At 37.5% G+C, this 18,438-nt stretch overlaps 1 protein-coding gene across 1 annotated transcript in view; it reads right to left on the reverse strand.

Moving 5' to 3' along the window:
• The window catches only part of FGD4 (FYVE, RhoGEF and PH domain containing 4), a 37,684-nt gene that overhangs the window by 9,696 nt on the left and 9,550 nt on the right, over positions 1–18,438 (reverse strand). Inside the window, exons 3-9 of the mRNA XM_070946829.1 lie at positions 14,302–14,391; positions 8,481–8,626; positions 6,675–6,831; positions 6,223–6,361; positions 5,192–5,250; positions 3,559–3,705; positions 1,953–2,125 (exon numbers count right to left, since the gene is read on the reverse strand). Coding sequence (XP_070802930.1) covers positions 1,953–2,125; positions 3,559–3,705; positions 5,192–5,250; positions 6,223–6,361; positions 6,675–6,831; positions 8,481–8,626; positions 14,302–14,391 — 911 coding nt within the window. The remainder of the gene's footprint in view (positions 1–1,952; positions 2,126–3,558; positions 3,706–5,191; positions 5,251–6,222; positions 6,362–6,674; positions 6,832–8,480; positions 8,627–14,301; positions 14,392–18,438) is intronic.

Here is an 18,438-nt window from a genome sequence, read left to right on the forward strand (position 1 = left end):
CTGGAAAAGAAGTTCCATAATTTTCATCAGCAGGTCATTTACATAAAAGCCACTTAGCAGTTTCTTTTCCATTCCTGTCCCCTCTCTAAGTTGTATACAAGCTTGGGCTCAAGCGATTGCTTCCATATTATCTAAGCCTTCAGTAGTGAAACATTAACAGTTCCACTGCAGGAGACTTAATATAATATAGCACTCCCTGGAAATTAGTGCTCTGATGCGTTCAGTTTGCAGAATGAAAGGATTTTTTTTACTAGGGCTGTGCAGATTTGAAAGCAAAAAGATGTTTGGAATATGCAAGGTTCCAAATAGTTGCACATAGTAGCTGCTTTATAGAGTTGCACCCTGCTACTTCCAAATAATAGCTTTGCCGTCAAATATTCATATAATCAAAGGGATACCTACGTTTATAGGAATGCCTACGGGACGTCATATTTTCTAGAACATCAAAGAAGGAAACCAAGGCTGTGACTTGCCTTTACTTTCATTGCTCATGGAATCGGAGTAACTACTAAACAGACCAATGGCTCCGTTCCATGATTCCAGACTGTGTAGCTTGCATGATAAAAATAAGCCTTATCATCCGTGTCAACTGGTAGAACATGGGAGGTTTACAGACAGAGACTGTATAAATTGATCTAATCAAACATTAAACTCTGTTTCTCACAGGGTTGCAGTAATGGCTCTATGAGATCACCAGGAAGCAATCATCTCTATAACAAAATGGACCTTATAACCACAAGCATCAATTTGCACTCTAGTGAAATCAAACAAAGACAAATTCTTCTGGTAAAGAAAATCCTTAGGGCAAACTAATGCAATTTTTATGGGGATGAAGATTACTGTTTATCAGTATAAGGCATGTACTCAGTAACATAAGAAGGTAGATGTAGCTGGCGTTACAAACATTTATCTAGCATTTTTATTCATGCTCATTAAAAAGCAGAAGCAATTATGTACTACGGGAAGGACCCTAAAGAAACTCTTCACATCATAGAGACAAGCATCCTGCAATCCACTAATTATAAACAAACAAACATGACTATTAACTATTATTCCATGGTATTTAATACAAATGGAATTCAATTAACAGCATTAACTGCATCTAGTATATTTCTTCAATCTACCAGAAGGACTTATTTGGTTTCAAAAGTGGAATGTTCCAAGTCATTTTTCTAATTTTAATGCAGGTTATTCTGGGATCTCTAGATTCTCAAGCAAGAAACTTGATCACTTCTGCTCAACATTTCCATTGAAATTGGACATTCATCTAACTGTACAGGAATGTCTCAACTTATGACTACAATTGAGCCCCAAATTTCTGTTGTTAAGCAAGGCAGTTGTTAAATGAGTTTTCCCCCATTTTACAACCATTTTAAGTGAATCCCTGCAGTTATTAAGTGAATTATACAGCCATTAAGCAAATTTAGTTTCCCCCTTTGACTCTGCTTGAATGGGAAGGTTACAAATGATGATCACATGATCCCAAGTGCCCAAATTTTGATCATGTGACCATGGGGATGCTGCAATAGTTGTAAGTGTGAAAAACAGTCATAAGTCACTGTCTTCAGTGTTGTTGCAACTTCAAACGGTCATTAAACAAATGGTTTTAAGACGAAGACGAACTGTATCTAACTGTGACCTGACGAGATTAGGGGAAAGGTCAAACATCAACAAAAAGTCAGCTGGGGAATGCTACCAGCATGCTTGCTAAGGAATTCTGGGAATTAGAAGTCCACACTTTTTAAAGTTGCCAAGTTTGAAAATGATGGCTTAAAACCCATTACGTCCTTTCAATCAAGCATTTTTAATTTCACTAACAAGAGTGAAAAGAACCAGTGCTTTCCAAATGCAAATCAGATATATGCCAGTTTTCAACATCTCTGTTCCAGGACTTTAAGCTTTTACTTTATTGTGACTACACTTCAAGCAACAGTGTTAAACTCACTTCTTACCTGGCCTGCAACTCTAACGTTCGTTCTTTCCCAGACACTTGAAAAGTGTGTGGGTATTCTTCATTGTGGGTTTCTACAATCTTCATACCATCAATGCCAACTCTTGTCCGGACTGTAAACTTAGATCCTACTAAGCTGAATTTTGGTACACAGTACAGCAACATATTATTGAACTGGGGGGAAAAAACCAATACACCAAAAGACATTAGTGTCCGTAATTATAATTAGTGGGTTATCTATTAAACAAAAACATTCACTTTCCAATGTGAAAGTTGCATCTTAGCGAAAGAAAAATAAGAAAGATTAATAAGTGGTTAGCACGACTAACTTTGCTACAATCCTCCCAGGATATTCACTTAGTTATAGTTCACTTTCAACATACAGTATAGTACAACCTGAGAGAAATGTTACATTTGCCAGTGTGTAAAATAGGAGTTTGGGAAACTAATTACATATTTCATGAAGGATTAAACCTTTAAAGAAATGAAGCCATTTTCATTTTGCTTTTTTTATTTTGTTTACTTTTTTAAAAAGTAAACAAAACTTCTTTGGTTTTGAAAGTACAGAAAGAAGTGTAGAGATTTTGAGTGTAGAGTGTATGAAATATTTTCTGAGAACAGTTTTAAGTACAGAAAAAGATTGTTCTAAGGATTTTAAGCCTCATCTATGTTATATGAGCTTTTTCTACAAATTGACTGACTTTGAGTTGGATCCCGTTTTAAATATAAACACGACTTTTAGGAAGAAGGTTGGAATAAAAATGTAAAAAAATAGTTTTCTCTTCACCAAAGACAGAAAAAAATAGAAAAATACTTTTGAAACTTTTTCAGTGGGCACATATCAGGTGTGGGTCCAGACATGAAAATCCAATTAAATTGATTTATTGCTACATGTGCCTATGCACAGGATTCTTCTCAACTAACAGTTAGCATCTGCTTGGAGTTAAATAAGGATCCATGGAATTCAAGGAGGGAGGTTGGACTTAGTCTGCTTGTGGCTATATAGGGATTCTAGGTTGATCCCCCTTTTTAACTCTGCCCCCAGATTCTGCCATTCTTCTTCCTATGGAACAAGGCGTACTACTTAAACATATCATTCATTACTTCTCCATTCAAAGGTAGGAGACACAGGATTAAGAGAAGCTAGCCTAGTGGACAATTGCAAGGGAATCCCTTTGCTAACCTAGGATTTATGTATTTGAATGTATTAGCATCTCTGACCCCCACACAAACATTCCACACTGCCTTCTTGTAAACTTCCACTTGCAAACAAGTCTCCTTTCTCAGTTATACATAAGTGCCCTGTATCATTTAATCATGTTTCAGCCTTTTATTGCATCAACATTAGTCGTAGTTAGGATCAACCATGACTCTTGGTCCTGTCTGAAGTGTAAGGGTATGTTCATGTTTAGCATTACTTCACAAGTTATGTTAAGAACAATTAGGAACATTGTACTCAAAAAAAGAACTACAGAAAGTCAATTTGGAAATCCTTCTTTGTAGGAAAAACCACAGCACTAAAATAGCACTTCCCCTTCACCTGCACAAACATAGAAATCTAGGTTATAGACATTTAAAATGGTACCAAGTCAGAAGAAAATACTTACTAAGAAGAGATATCTTTCTTGAGCTGATGTGTTGCGAGCAGCAAGCTTAAGTATTTGCCCTTCTTTTATCAGTTCATTTGAAGGATTGACAATATCTTCTTCTTCTCCTAACATTTCATACACCTCTAGTAACTTCTTCAAATTTTCCTTTTTCATCAAAATAAAACAAATGACAACATTGATTCAAGCTGCTTGCAACTGTTTTATGAAAAGCGTATACATAAGAATCTAGTCATCTAAAGTTCAATATTAAATTGGCGTCAGATAAGGATCAACGGAATACAAGAGGGGCTGAATTTGGATTGTTTGTGGCAACAGAGAGCCTTGGTGGCGCAGCAGACTAAAGTGCTGTTAAATAGCACCAGCTGCCTGCAATTACTGCAAGTTCAAATCTCACCAGGCTCAAGGTTGACTCAGCCTTCCATCCTTTCGAGGTAGGTAAAATGAGGACCCGGTTTGTGGGGGCAATAAGATGACTTTGTATAAAAAAGAACACCGCTTGGGGGTGGTGAAAGCCCTACTAAGCAGGTATATACAAAAGTGTGAAGGCTATTGCTTAACGCATTGTAAACTGTCCTGAGTCTCCGGAGAAGGGCGGCATATAAATCGAACCAATAAATAAATAAATAAATACATAAATAAATAAATAAACATCAAGCACTCTAAGCTGATAACATGTTTAATGCCACCACCACCCCAGCTCTGCCTGCTCTTTTTCTACACCAACAGCCTTACAGGTTATCATGAGGATGAAACAAGGAGGAAAGAATTCATTTATTTATATAGATTGAATTATATAGAATCTTTATTTATACAGATTTATATAGACCGATTCAGAAATTCACAAACATGCTCTATAAATATAACACATAAAAAAGATGTTTCATCGTGCATATTGTGTAGCTACTCTGTTCACTTATAGCAGTTATATAATTTTCTCCTGAAAGCCAAGGCCAAAGAACATCATGTTTCCTCAAGATTAGAAAAGCCAAAATATTGGTCACCTACAAAAACAAGAAAAGTGCTCGAAGAATTGCGTAACGAAGCAGTTTCACTTGGGGCAATCATCCATGACAAAATCAGAAGCAAGCATGCTTGCCAAAACAAAAGGCAATTGCATTAATTACCCTTGTGAAGAGAGTAGAGACTTTTGGGAAAACAAATGTAATATTTTAATACAAATAGTATTTCTCAGTTAGGCATCCATAAAATTGATAGTTGTCCATACGATTAAAATACAGGTGGTCCTTGACTTACAACCATTTGTTTAGTGACTATCTGAAGTTACAATGGCACTGAAAAAAGAGACTCATCTCTGTTTTTCACACGTATGACTATTGCGGTCACGTGATAAAAAATTCGGACACTCGGCAAAACTGTCTTTATGACAGTTGCGTGTTCTGGGGTCATGTGCTCACCTTTGTCACTTTCTGACAAGCAAAATCAATGGGAAAGCCAGATTCACTTAACAACTATGGCAAGAAAGGTCATAAAATGGGGCAAAACTCACTTAACAACTGTCTTGCTTAGCAATTAAATTTTGGGCTCAGCTATGATTGTAAATTGAAAACCACCTGTAATAATAACTAAAATGCATATTCTGCAAACAGAAAATGACAAATAAATTACTCACCATTTTCCGGATGGCACTGTTAGAGTGACTTGCAGCTGTGGATATAATTTCCAAGGACTCTAGGGAAGAAATGGTAAATAAAAAAGATTAATTCTCAATCCCTAATATGTAAATTAATATTTTAAAAGCTAAATAATTTTAGCTAATATTTTTTTTAAAAAAAGCTGCCAAACTAAATTAAGTAGCCACATACTGTATAGCATAGCAAGTTTCTTCAGAATTAGCTTTTCATATAAGTACAAAATATAAAGCCAGAGCAACAGAGACTTCTTGCAGCCAATATAGGTATGTTAAACTTGAATATTAAATGGTCATGAGAATGCATCTTTTACTGAAATAAAGCATAAAACAAGTCCTTGGCAGAATAATTTTTCTGCTCTGTAAAATGCAAATCCAGCTATTAATTCAACTTGTCATTGCCAGCTCAGTCACTTCAAACTGACATATGTATGAAAATGACTGCTATGCTTGTCTTTTTGATACTAAATGAAATCTGCGGAGGTCAATTGAAGGCAAGGGTATGACCAGCCCTGCTGCTATGCTGAAGGAAAAGTAATCTTAATCTCCTTATTCAAATTTCAGAAAAACAAGTGTCTATTAATTTAATTGAGGAAACAGACTTTTGGAAAAATAATCATAACATATATCTTTCTGTGGTTTGATTTAACAAACCAATCCCTTATTTAAATGTTTACACAAAACTATCGTGAGCATTCATGGAATGAAATAAATGAAATCATTTGGGGGGTGGACTGGAAAACCCTTTTTGAAAAACACAGTTTAAAAAGAATACATTTAAAATTACAACTAGTTAATGACAAGAGCAATACTCATCACAATTTAAAACTTATTACAGCTTATCAGTATGCAAGAAAGTGCATACTGATGTACTTATTTTCTCTTGCATTTCAGCACACAACCGAAATGCAAGAGAAAATAAGATTTTTTTTCCCATCCCGACAACGAAAAGAAAATAGTGAGCTATAAAATAGTTCCTCTTTTGCTTCATGCACAATGCCCACAAATATTACTTTCAGCATCTTTCCAATCTAGAGAATCTGCAGGTAATTTTCTCAAATAATCCTTCAACAGCATCTCATATCTCGGGATTCGTTGTACAGGTTCTAGCATGTGATGCTGCAAAGTCAGATTTCCACAAACTTTCTGTTTCTAGAAGAGAGGGGAAAAAAGAAACTGTTAATATACATCTTATACACAACAGGTAGTCCTCAACTTTAATCATTTTGATTCTGTGGAATTTTAGATCCCCTAGTTTTTATTAGCCACATATGACCTACACTTCAGACAACTTAAGTTTACCATTTCATGAGTAGAATATTGGACACTTATATGCGCTTCCAAATTGTTTCCAGAAGGCACTATACCATGTAACAAAATTAAATGCTATTGACGTATGTGTGTGTTTAATGAAATCATTCTCTCTCTCACTCACACACACATACCACATACACACACGTATTACCTGAATATCTTGAATAATGGATTTGAAACAAGGGGATCTCTCAGTCCAAGTTTTCACCAGCTCCATTGCATTGTCAAAATTCTTCACATACTCTCCATACATCTTGAGAAAAGGAGCCAGTTTCTGCAGAATATCACTGATTCTGGGGTTGGTGTCCCTATATAGGAGGAAAAAAAGCAACGACACATGAATAATGTGTTAAAAGTCAAGTAGTAGTACTTACCATTGGCCTCTCAGTACTGTAAATTCTTTGTCATTGGGTTAGTTTGCCTGCCTTAATGCCTATTTATGTGTGACAACCATAATCTAGCCGAAGGATTTTCAGACTCAAACTCATATTCTCTAATGTGATGATTACAATTTATTACAGGTGCCTATCATGAAAAGCACTCGTTTTTTCAATTAATTAGATTCCCACAGTAGAAGACTCCAATTATTCAGGAGCCTATACTTTATGAAATATTTTATCTTCCATACTGATCATTCGTAAGGGAGACACAAGCAATTCTCAAAGTTGTAACTAATATTCTACAACAGTAAAAACTACACAAGGACAATCTGTACAGTCATCCCACCTCTGTGTTTTTCTACTCAATGGAGTGTCCATTAACATACTGGAATCAGTGGACTGAAGTATATTGAGAACTTTGACAGTTGAATTTAGAGTGGTATATATGGATTATGGGCCCACAGTTTTCTCACTCCACATGTTAAGGTTTGGGAACACAGCTGCCATATATCCCTTTCTTCCTAAAATCTGATCTGGGGTAAATTAGTGCATGATAGTAATTAACTACATTCAAACTCACAAAAATATGATTCTGTTTTTTTATGAAGCAACCTGGGCTTAAATCACAATTACATTTAACATCTGTCTTAATTCCAGACATAGCTTTAAGCTAGTCAAAAAGCAGAAATAAATTTCAGAATTTCTTGTACAATATAAAATAAGAGGGGAGAGTTAAGATTTGGATGGTTCTGAGAAGGCATTGAGATAATACCCTGTTTCCCCCAAAATAAGACATCCCCTGTTAATAAGCCCAATCGGGCTTTTGAGTGCATGGCAATAAGGCCAAGTGCTTATTTCAGGGTTCAAAAAAATATAAAACAGGGTCTTATTTTTGGGGAAACATGGTAGCAGATATTTTGCAATTAGAAATCCTTTTCTTTTGTATCTTAAAATCAGTATTAAATATTGCTAAAAAAAATTAATAATCATCCCTGGAATTCTTATCTTTTCTCTTTTCTTCTGATGTTCAGAAAACAAACAAGATAAGTAGACAAACAAAAGAAAGAACAGCGATTAAATAAATTAAGATGCACATAACTCCATGTCATAATAGCTACTCATTAAAATCAAGACTTCCCTTTTTTTAAAAAAAACCAGTTCACTGCAGCACAATGCTGAAATCGAAAATAGGTGTGTTTTTTTAAAAAGAAAGAAAATTCATTTCACAGCTTGACCAAGTATATTTCTCTTAACATATTTAAACAAACATCCAGTTCATGATGTACTAGTTGAACTTTTTTATTGTACAAATACAGATTGATCTCACCTGCTCCAATATTGCAATCTATATAGTTTGGATATCTACACATATGGGAGGACACGTTTTAAGGCAAAGGGATATTACATTTCCACGGTTTTTTGCACAAAAATCTTTAAGGATCTCAATTACACAAGGTTAAATGCTTCTTTGAGCAGGGCTGGTGGTGGTGGGGGAATCCCCATAATCTCCTATGGGGGCGGGATGACGTCCACGTTATTTTTCAAACTGTCCTTCAACAATTTGCAACCATGCTTACCATTCCTGCATTCTTTTCTCAAGCTCAGGTAGCAAGAACTGACTATGGAACTGATTTATGGATGAAATATTGGAAAATATTTTATTAACGACTTCAGCTGGAAATGATCCCCGGTTAGCTTCATCCATTAGTTTGCAATAAAAGACCTGCAAAGAATGGAAGACAGAGTTACGCATAAATGCATTCCTGCTCCTCTCACTTTAGCACAAGATAAAAAGTCTCTGGTGTTTATTGGTTATATCAGGTAATCCATCCATAATAATGTTTTAACAATCCCCTGTTGTTATAGCTTCACTTTGTTTTAATGAGATAATACAGAGCTACCTATTCTTGCCCTTCAAAATGGTTTCTTTGCAAAAAGCAAGGCTGTGCAGTGCAAAGGCATAAATGGATTTCAGAAGTAATGGAGGCACCCATGTTGCACTCCTGTGCGTTTTCTTAAAGTATCTGCATCCCCTCACAGAAAAAGTTGCTGACGGATACCACATTCACATCTCCAAAAAGCCTTTTTCCGCTGTGAATCCAAAGCACCACAGTGTGAAATGACCTTCAAACGTGTCAGTCTTTATTCTAGGAAAGCTGTGCAATCTTCTGAGACAGCATATTTTTGATGTATGTGCTGCTTTTTCCCCCCTCCCTCTTTCCTTCAAAAGTCGTCTTCCTTCACATTTGCTGCTCGTTTAAGTCAAAATATTCACTCCCATGTTACACTGATGAGCCATCACATCGAACCTTTTTCGCATTCTGTTTTTACTGAACACAGAAACAGATTGATGTGACAACCTTCACTTACTCGTTATTTCTTTATTTGATTTGTAGACCTGTCCATCTCACTTTTACATGGCCCTCGGACATATCATTTTAAACAGTTCTGAATGCCTAAAATGGTTTAGGTTTTAGGGGATTGGACTAGACGAACTCCAAGGTCCCTTCCAACTCTGTCATTTTGTATTCTAAATTTATAACGATTTACTGGGTGCCACATTGTGATGGACAGTGATGGCGAACTTTTTTGGCACCGAGTGCCCAAACCGGAACACATGCGTGCTGAAGCGCCAAAAACCTGAAGATCAGCTGGCTGACGCGCATGTGCCTGGGTTTTTTGCCGTTTTTTGCTGTTTTTCAGGCTGTTTTCAGGCCATTTTCCAGGCCATTTCCAGGCCTTTTTTCATCCGTTTTTCAGGCCAAAAACATTTTTTGGGCCATATCCAAAAATGGCCTGGAAAACGGCTTGTTTTTTGGCTGTTTTTCGGGCCATTTTCTAGTGCTCCGGCACCTACGAAGATGCAAGACGGAAACCAGTAGAGCAGCTGGCGATGGCGCACATGCCCATTCTGCATGCCACCTCTGGCACGCATGCCATAGGATCTCTTATGGCAGGAGTGTCAAACCTGATCACATTATTGTCTGTGTCATGACGTATCAGGCTGTATTGTGACATATCTGGATTTTTTTGCCTTTGCAGAGCTGGGGTGGGCGTGTCCTGCGCAGGCCATATCTGACCCGCGGGCCACCAGTTTGACAGGCCTGTCTTATCGCTTCCTTCATCAGACCACCACAAGACTTGACTGTAGTTAGTCTTGCTATGAGCTTGCTAAAAGAAATTAATCTAACTACAAAACAAGAGCAACACACTTTATCTGGATTTGGAGGTTACATAATTAAAATCTTAGCAACAATGCAAAAGGGATTTGTCTTCTTTTACAATTTGTTTGTGGAGTTAATTTGTAACTTTAGGGTTCCCTTATAGTCTCTCATTCAACATTAACTCTGTTAACATTTCAACAACATAGTCTACTACAGACTGACACTTGTGACCAACCTATAATGGAAGACGAAGTTTTTTTATGAAATAAAATGAATTCCACTTCTCAAATCGTTGTCTTTTTAAAAAAAAAACACTAACCAATTAAAATCCCAAGCACACTTGAATCCAAACATATTTTTCTGCCAGGGGAAGAAGTTATTTTTGTAGTTGTCTAACTCAGGAGAAACATGAAATGGAATGTGCAACCTCAAGACTCATTCTTACGTAAACGAGAGTTAACTTTCAGGTCAAAATACAGCCTTAACCTTTACAAAAGCCACACAAAGAGTGTATTTTTTTCCCACCAATATTACTAATGAGTACAAAGTTATAAATTTGGGTCCTGATCAGTGTACATTTGAGGATCCCATGGCCGTGTGTCAGAACGCAATTAATGTTGCTAGTTTCTGGCAACATGTTTAATTTATACACATATTTTAATCTTGTATTTTGTACCTTAAATTTTATGTCAAATAGTATGCCTTATTTTAATTGTGATGCTTCGGACACAAATAAACAAACAATTTAGGTCTAATACTATAAGCCAACAGATTTGCAATTAGGAAACTGATTTCACTGATGTAAAATTTCCTTTTTAGTAGTCCATTTAGATTCCTGGAGATTTTATGGGCACATCTATCTGGTTTTCCTAGAATCAATACAGAAGTGATTTGCTACTGCTGCCTTCTGGTGTTTTGTTTTGTTTTGTTTTGTTTTGAATTCCCTGTCTAGCCTGAAGCTCAAGGATTTGCTAGTAGTTTTCCATTAAAGTATAGCCAGGTCCACCCAAGATTAGGTTTTTAAGATGAGCCAAAGTCAACTGGGTGTTGCCACACAGCTGCTCAATATTATGTTTTGTAATTTTGAAAAATGTAATATAAAATTTATAGCTCTTTTTAAAGGGCAAATTGTAGCAACAAAGAGTAACTTGCTCATACGCCTCAATATATTTTTAATGTGGCTTGCAGTTGCTATTTGCTTACACATTCTCTATAAAAGACAAAATATAGGGCTTAGTTTAGGGAAAATTTTAAAAAATATTTAAAAAACAAGCAAACTTTAGGGGTCCATGTCAACCCCTTTTCTCTCCAACAATTTCAAAGAGGCTAAAACAGGTATGTTAGGGCTAACTCACAGAATCTCCCAAATCTAGCACTTCTATAGCAGGGGTCTCCAACCTTGGCAACTTTAAGCCTGGCGGACTTCAACTCCCAGAATTACCCAGCCAGCAAAGCAAAGCTGGCTGGGAAATTCTGGGAGTTGAAGACCTCTAGGCTTAAACTTGCCAAGGTTAGAGACCCTTGTTCTATAGAGTGCAGCTTGAAAAAGACTTTATTAAACTATGGTTGGCTAAAAACAAACAAAGAAGCAATTAAAGAGAAAGGCAGGTGAGTAAGAGTAGCTGGAGAAAATCAGCAAAGGTGTCAGAAATTTGAAATGAGAGTATCAGTCAAAGATAAAAAGTTTTGGACAGGACTTGGAGAATGAAGGATTAGGCAAAAGACAAAAACTTTTAATGAGAAATGCAGAAATATGAGAAAATGACAGATGAGGTACATGGGAGAAGATTGCTGGGCATCCTGAAACAAGGATAGAAAGATGGGACTTCTAACTACAAAACAAAGAAGCAAAAACGGAATTCGGCCTGAAGCATAGGGACAAAGAGGAATCCTGCATTATCCATGAATTGTTAATGAAAAGATAAGGCAGGTTCAATATTGCAAATTAATGACAGGCACTAATCTTAATTGTACTGCTTTAATTATCAATAGCCATAGCACTTAGACTTATATACCGCTCCATAATGCTTTACAGCATTCTCTAAGTCAGAGGTGGGCAAGTATGGCCCTTTTATGATTTGTGGACTTCAATTCCCAGAATTCCTGAGCTAACATGGCTGGCTCAGGAATTCTGGGAGTTGAAATCCACAAGTCATAAAAGGGCCATAGTTGCCCACCCCTGCTCTATGTGGTTTACAAATGTCACTATATTTCCCCCAAAAATCTGGGTCCTCATTTTACTGACGTGAGAATGATGGAAGGCTGAGTCAGCATTGAGCCAATCAGGATCGAACTCCCTGGCTGTGGGTAAAGTTAGCCTGAAATACTGCATTCTAATCACTGCAGCACCAGGGTTCTTAAGTACCTGCTTGCTTTTATAATCATATTATTTTGTTATTATTTTGTTCTGTTTCTTTGGCTGCCAACTCCCAGGCTTGCACATCACTTCATAGCAAAGCGGCTCCTTATTAAACTGAAAGGAATTGCATGCATTAGTGTAGCCAATAGCTACAGTAAGAAGACAGTAGTCATAATAAACCACTAGAAATTTAAAGGTAATAAGAGATGACTAATTTCTATTCCAAAACTGGAAAATATGCAGTGCTTCTTATATTTCAAGTCAGAGAGAAAAATCCAAATCAACACAAAAGGAAGCTAGCTAAGATAAAAAAGAAAAAGAAAAAAAGATTATATTCAAAACTCAATTTATGGTCTAATGACCCAGAAAGGGGGAAAATAATTATGCAAAGAATGAAGGTGAGAAGGCAATCCAAAAGGCAGACTCCCATGATGAAAAATGTTCAGATACAGTATTGGGTTACTGAGAAAAGTTATACTGTAAACAAAAAGAACAGGCTAGTGAATCAGGAGAGCAAAATCAACGCTCGTGGGCTGTGTGACATTTACATTTTTTGGACTGTGGAATTTAAATGGAACTTTATTCCAAAGGGATATGAGTAATTCCTAATTATTTTGTAGTTAGTCATCATTTCAACTGGGAGATGAACGTGGATTTTCCCTTTGCAAAATTAAATGGGTCTCATGGTTATTAGGAGTGACCAACTAGCCATAGGGTGGCATTTGCCAAAAGGAGAAAATGGACCCCATTGCTGAGAGAAAAATGAGACAGTGGAGGAAATATCTAACCATAATCACTTAGATAACTCTTCTCTTTCCGATAGAGAAAGAATGGCACAGGAAGCTGTACTCTAAAACATTAATTCATCTATGGTCCATGAGGATAGGTGATTGTATACATTTACAAATATACATGACCCACATCTTGGGAAATCATTATATATTGTCCAATATCTTGGCAGTAATATCAGTATAAAAGGGATGCAGTGGCTCAGTGGCTAAGACACTGAGCTTGTTGATCGAAAGGTTCACAGTTCAGGGTTCGAATCCCTACTGACGCATAACAGGGTGAGCTTCCGTTACTTGTCCCAGCTTCTGCCAATCTAGCAGTTTGAAAGCATGTAAAAAATGCAAGTAGAAAAATAGCGACCGTCTTTGGTGGGAAGGTAACAGTGTTCCGTGCGCCTTTGGTGTTTAGTCATGCCAGCCACATGACCATGGAGAAGTCTTCAGACAGCACTGGCTCTTCGACTTTGAAACGGAGATGAGCACCGCCCCCTAGATTTGGGAATGACTAGCACATATGTGCAAGGGGAACCTTTACCTTTAATTTCAGTATCTCATGATTTGGCCATTTGATCAGAATCCACTAAAAATGAATTATTATTTAAAATAGGAGACCTGCAAATTCCATTGGTGGGGCAGGTTTGACATAATGCTTGTAGTTCTATATTACTGACTTTGGAGTTGAGTGCTGATCTTCAAAAGCTACTGATAATAATGTAATAATCCAGGATTATTACATTAAAGGAAAAGAAAACACTGGTAGAAGATAATACATTTATGAAGATGAGATAGAAGAATGAAATGCTTGTGGAATGCATAGCATATTTCAAAGAATGATATGTAGATGTTTGGGGATTGTTTGAGAAAATATACATAATATGCTTTAGTTTTAATTCAAGCTAATTTCAAAACAGATTCAGATAAAAAGCTTTCCTGTACATGACTTACTTCATACATAACTCTAAGACCAGGTTTTTCACCGTATTATGGATTAGTATTGCATGTGACTCAAGCAAAAGAATTTCTTCTTATACAGAATTAAAACATTTCTTCACAACACAAAAAATAAAGAGATGGAAAAAACGTTTACCTGATCCAAGAGAGCAAGTCTGCTCACATAAGCTCTTTCAGTGTGCAAAAGCTCATTTGCAATTTTGTAACATTTTTCTTCATTTGTTTCCTGGAAATACAAGCAATTTTACATTTAGAAGAAAGCTTTAAAAATGTAATTCCTACATTTTAAATTTTTTTTGCAATCAGTTACTGTGTTTATCAAGCAATGATTTTTTTTCAGAACTCAACTCAACTGAACACAGAAAACTATATGAAAAATCAAAATGGCACAAAAACAATCGAAGGCCTATCTTATAGTGAGAAATAAAATGACAAAAGGAGCTATTTTTTTAAAAAAAGTAAGCATAAATGCTTTTTAATGTGGCCTAGGGGTTTTTGGTACTGTCCATGGGGTTTTCATAGCAAGGAATGAACTTCGAACTTCGAACTATGGTGCTGGAGAAGACTCCTGCGAGTCCCTTGGACTGCAAGGCGACCAAACCGGTCAGTCCTAGAGGAGATCAACTCTGACTGCTCTTTAGAAGGCCAGATCCTGAAGATGAAACTCAAATACTTTGGCCACCTAATGAGAAGGAAGGACTCACTGGAGAAGAGCCTAATGCCGGGAACGATGGAGGGCAAAAGAAGAAGGGGACGGCAGAGAATGAGGTGGCTGGATAGAGTCACTGAAGCAGTCGGCGTGAGCTTAAATGGACTCCGGGGGATGGTAGAGGACAGGAAGACCTGGAGGAATGTTGTCCATGGGGTCGCGATGGGTCGGACACGACTTCATGACTAACAACAACAAAGGGGTTTTGAGGAGCTAGTATTAACATTGGAAGTGCTAACTAATAGTATCAATTTATTCAGCAAAAACTTCCTATTTTACTTGCTTGTTTTTTTTCATTTCAGATAAACTCACCAGAGGTGTTTCTATCAACTGTGACCACTTATCTGTGTTTAATCCTAATATGGTAGCTTAAGTAACATCTGACATCACTGCATGAAAGCTTTATCCATTTCTTACTTTCCCAGATGCTTTTGACTGTTGCAACTTTTTCTTAAATATATAACCTCAAATTGTAATATGTGAAGCGATATCTTTGGGACTTGTCAATAAGATCTTATATGTATAAGGATATGATGGTTGTTCTGATCATATCTGGAGCCACCATTTTTTGACAGTAACTGAGCCAACTTTGCAGTCACCAGCCAACAGTAATTTATATATAAACAGCACATACACATAGTCTTCAATTTACAACTCGCAACTACAGAATTTTCTGCAAGGCGGTTGTTAAGTGAGTTGCGTCCAATTTTACAAGCTTTTTTAATGGTTGTTAAGAAAATCATCGAAGTTGTTAAATGAATCACGTGGTCATTAAGCAAATCCAGCTTCCTCCATTGACTTTGCTTGTCAGAAGCCAGCTGGGAATGTGTAATGAAAGGTTGCTTTGGAGCAGGAGATTTATATAATAGGAAATAAGTGAACAAACAGCTCCTGTATCCATTATTCTATTATACCTTATTTTCCATCTAAAAGTCTTTACACAAATTATGCCACCAAAGAAAATCTTTGTTACAAATGCAATCAAATTCCCTTAAACAACTTTGTCTAGGCCGGTACACATTTTGTGTTATAATGCAATTTACATGAAGCAAATAGTTCACTTTAAAGCTGGTATTGGATATGTTGGACAAGACATGCAGCCCGAAGTATTATATGCCCATATTCTTTCCAAAGTAGAACTTCACCCAGTACAAATTGTAAACTTTATTTGAACTGCATGCAAATACTCAAGAATGCTGGCTAGGATTAAAAACTGGGACCCAACTCTAGTTCTAAATTCCACAAAGGCAAACCATATCCGATTGCTTCTAAATTACAGTTGAAATCAGGATGGAATAAATGCATTCATGAATCTTTTGCTTTGTTTGTTGTATTGCAGAATGGACTATTTTTATGAGGTTGAGGATTTTTCCCAATTTTCTGACTTCTTCTTACATGTCTTTTCTGTTTTATAGCTACCTTGATGAAGCTATTTTTCCAAGTTGTGTTCATTCCCACATGAAACGCTTATTTCTAGCCTAAATATACCTGCCATTATGGGAGAACCATGGACTGTATTGTCAAAAAAAATCTCTCATAGGACATGGTACAGGTACCGTAGTCCTTGACTTACGATCACAATTGAACCCAAAATGTATGTTGTTAAATAGGACATTTATTAAGTGAGTTTTGTCCTATTTATGAGTTTTCTTCCACATTTGTTAAGTAAACCACTGCAGTTGTGAAGTTATAACAAGGTTGTTAAGTGAATCTGGCTTTCCCCATTGAGTTTGCTTGTCAAAAATTCACAAAAGGTAATCACATAAACCCGGGACACTGCAACCGTCATAAATATGAACCAAGTATCCGAATACAAATCGCATGACCACGGGATGCTGCAACAGTCTTAAATGTGAAAAATGGTCATAAATCACTTTTTTCTGTGCCCTTGTAACTTCAAATGATCACTAAGTGAACTGTTCTAAGTCAAGGACTACCTATATTAGTTGCCATCAAAGGATATATGCTGTAACATTAATTTAGGGATTCAGAGGGTGAGATCAGACTAAGCGGATACCTTTCATCACCTTCTCTAGATATCCACCCCCAGTTTGTTATATATCATTGTATCAGCACCCAGTAATTGCTTTTTCCTGGATATTATTATTATCAAATAATAATTCATTTATTTGGTCCACCTTCTTGCGTTAGTTTGCACTTAGCATTAGGCACCAATATTAATACCTTCAGAACAGGGGTGGGTTCTACTTACCTTTACTACCGGTTCGCAGTGGGAGCGTAAGCGCTTCTGCGCATGCGCAGATCACCCATGATGATGTCATGGCGGGTGGGTGGAGCCTCCCACCGGTTTTACTACCGGTTCTATATAACCAAACCGAACTGGGAGCAACCCACCACTGCTTCAGAATGGCAAAAGAACCGTTCTGGCCATTTAGAGAAATCAGGAGAAGTTTTTAAATTGAGCAAGAATGCCCACTCCAATTGAGAAGGGAACTTCATAACAACCTCCCCCAGGATTACTCCTTAACAGCTGCTTTCATATCTAGATTAATAGTGATACCAAGTGTATTATCATTCCTCCCAGTTTCACAGGAAGGGCGCTTACTCCAGAGTGCTTCCCCTGTTGAACAGAAAGTGTACTCCTACGCAGACAGAGAAACAAATGGGCAATTTCACACAGCTATCACCTGTCCCTAAACCCTCAGAGCCATTCTCACAAAAACCCACAATTTTATTGACCGTGGCCACTGTGGAGCCAGAGATGACATTTATTCCCTCCAGCTCACCTACAACAGAAGACAATAATTGCCTCTGACCAACAAGAACTGCATCCTGGATTTGACTTGCTTGTGTGTCTATTCACAAGGAAAGAAAAGGAGATCAACAGAGAGGCAGGCACTGGGGAGAGCCTCAGCCAATGGGATGCTCCCTGCTTCAAAGGGGGAAGAGTTCAGTATTTTGAAAAATTTTAAATTGGTGACCCATGAAGATGTCATTACAGAGGTATGGTAATGATCCAGGAGCAGCCCCCCAGTCTGGAAAGACCCTAATACCGTGATGGTGAACCTATGGCACGCGTGCCACAGATGGCACATGGAGCCATATCAGTGGCACCCGAGCATTGCCCTAGTTCAGCTGCAGTGCACATATGCATGCTGGCCAGCTGATTTTCAGGCCTTCCGGGCCCACCAGAAGTTGGGAAACAGGCTGTTTCTGGCCTCCAGAGGGCCTCCAGGGATGGGGGTGGGGAAGGCCCATTTTTCGCTCTCCCCAGGCTCCAGAGGCTTTCTAGGGGGTGAGGTGCATTGCGTTATGGGTGTGGGCATACACGCACGTGACTCCCACTCACTCCCCCCACTTTTGGCACGAGATGGCAAAAAGGTTAGCCATCACTGCCCTAATACCTAGACTTACATCATGAAATATAGGTAGCCCTCACTTACTGACTGGGCAATGAGATACTGAATGGGAATGATAACTGTTGCTAAGCAGCACAGTCATTAAGTGAAATGTCATGTGATTGCACCAACTTATAATAGTTCCAGCTGCAATCATTAAGGAAACACCATGGTCTGTTAAACGTAACATCAAGTGACCATAACT

Source organism: Pituophis catenifer, unplaced genomic scaffold, assembly GCF_029215685.1.
Source record: "Pituophis catenifer annectens isolate HBS135680 unplaced genomic scaffold, rPitCat1.0.hap2 SCAF_7, whole genome shotgun sequence".
NCBI lineage: Eukaryota > Metazoa > Chordata > Lepidosauria > Squamata > Colubridae > Pituophis > Pituophis catenifer.